The sequence below is a fragment of the Bison bison genome, unplaced genomic scaffold, assembly GCF_000754665.1.
Source record: "Bison bison bison isolate TAMUID 2011002044 unplaced genomic scaffold, Bison_UMD1.0 scf7180017864302, whole genome shotgun sequence".
NCBI classification, from domain to species: Eukaryota; Metazoa; Chordata; class Mammalia; order Artiodactyla; family Bovidae; genus Bison; species Bison bison.
Window position 1 is genome coordinate 1,024,507 of NW_011494874.1, and position 251 is coordinate 1,024,757.

General features: G+C 62.5%; 1 protein-coding gene across 1 annotated transcript in view; it reads left to right on the plus strand.

The window, feature by feature from the left end:
• Positions 1-251, plus strand: part of CDC42BPB (CDC42 binding protein kinase beta (DMPK-like)) — a 56,640-nt gene that overhangs the window by 52,084 nt on the left and 4,305 nt on the right. The window contains exons 31-32 of the mRNA XM_010851414.1: positions 36-120; positions 204-246. Of these exons, the coding sequence (XP_010849716.1) occupies positions 36-120; positions 204-246 (128 nt within the window). The remainder of the gene's footprint in view (positions 1-35; positions 121-203; positions 247-251) is intronic.

Sequence of the window (251 nt, forward strand, 5' to 3'; positions counted from 1 at the left end):
AGGGCAGCCACCTACCCATCTGGTTCCCAACACAGATCCGGCCCCTGAACTTGGAAGGCAGCCTCAACCTCCTCAACTGCGAGCCTCCCCGCCTGATCTATTTCAAGAGCAAGGCCTCGGGTGAGCCCTTCTTGCAGAGGATGGAGGGGGTGAGGGGTGCTTCCCAGGAGTCAGCAGCCGTGCGACCCTTCCCTGGCCCGCAGGAATCGTGCTCAACGTGCCCGACACCTCGGACAACAGCCGGAAGCAGA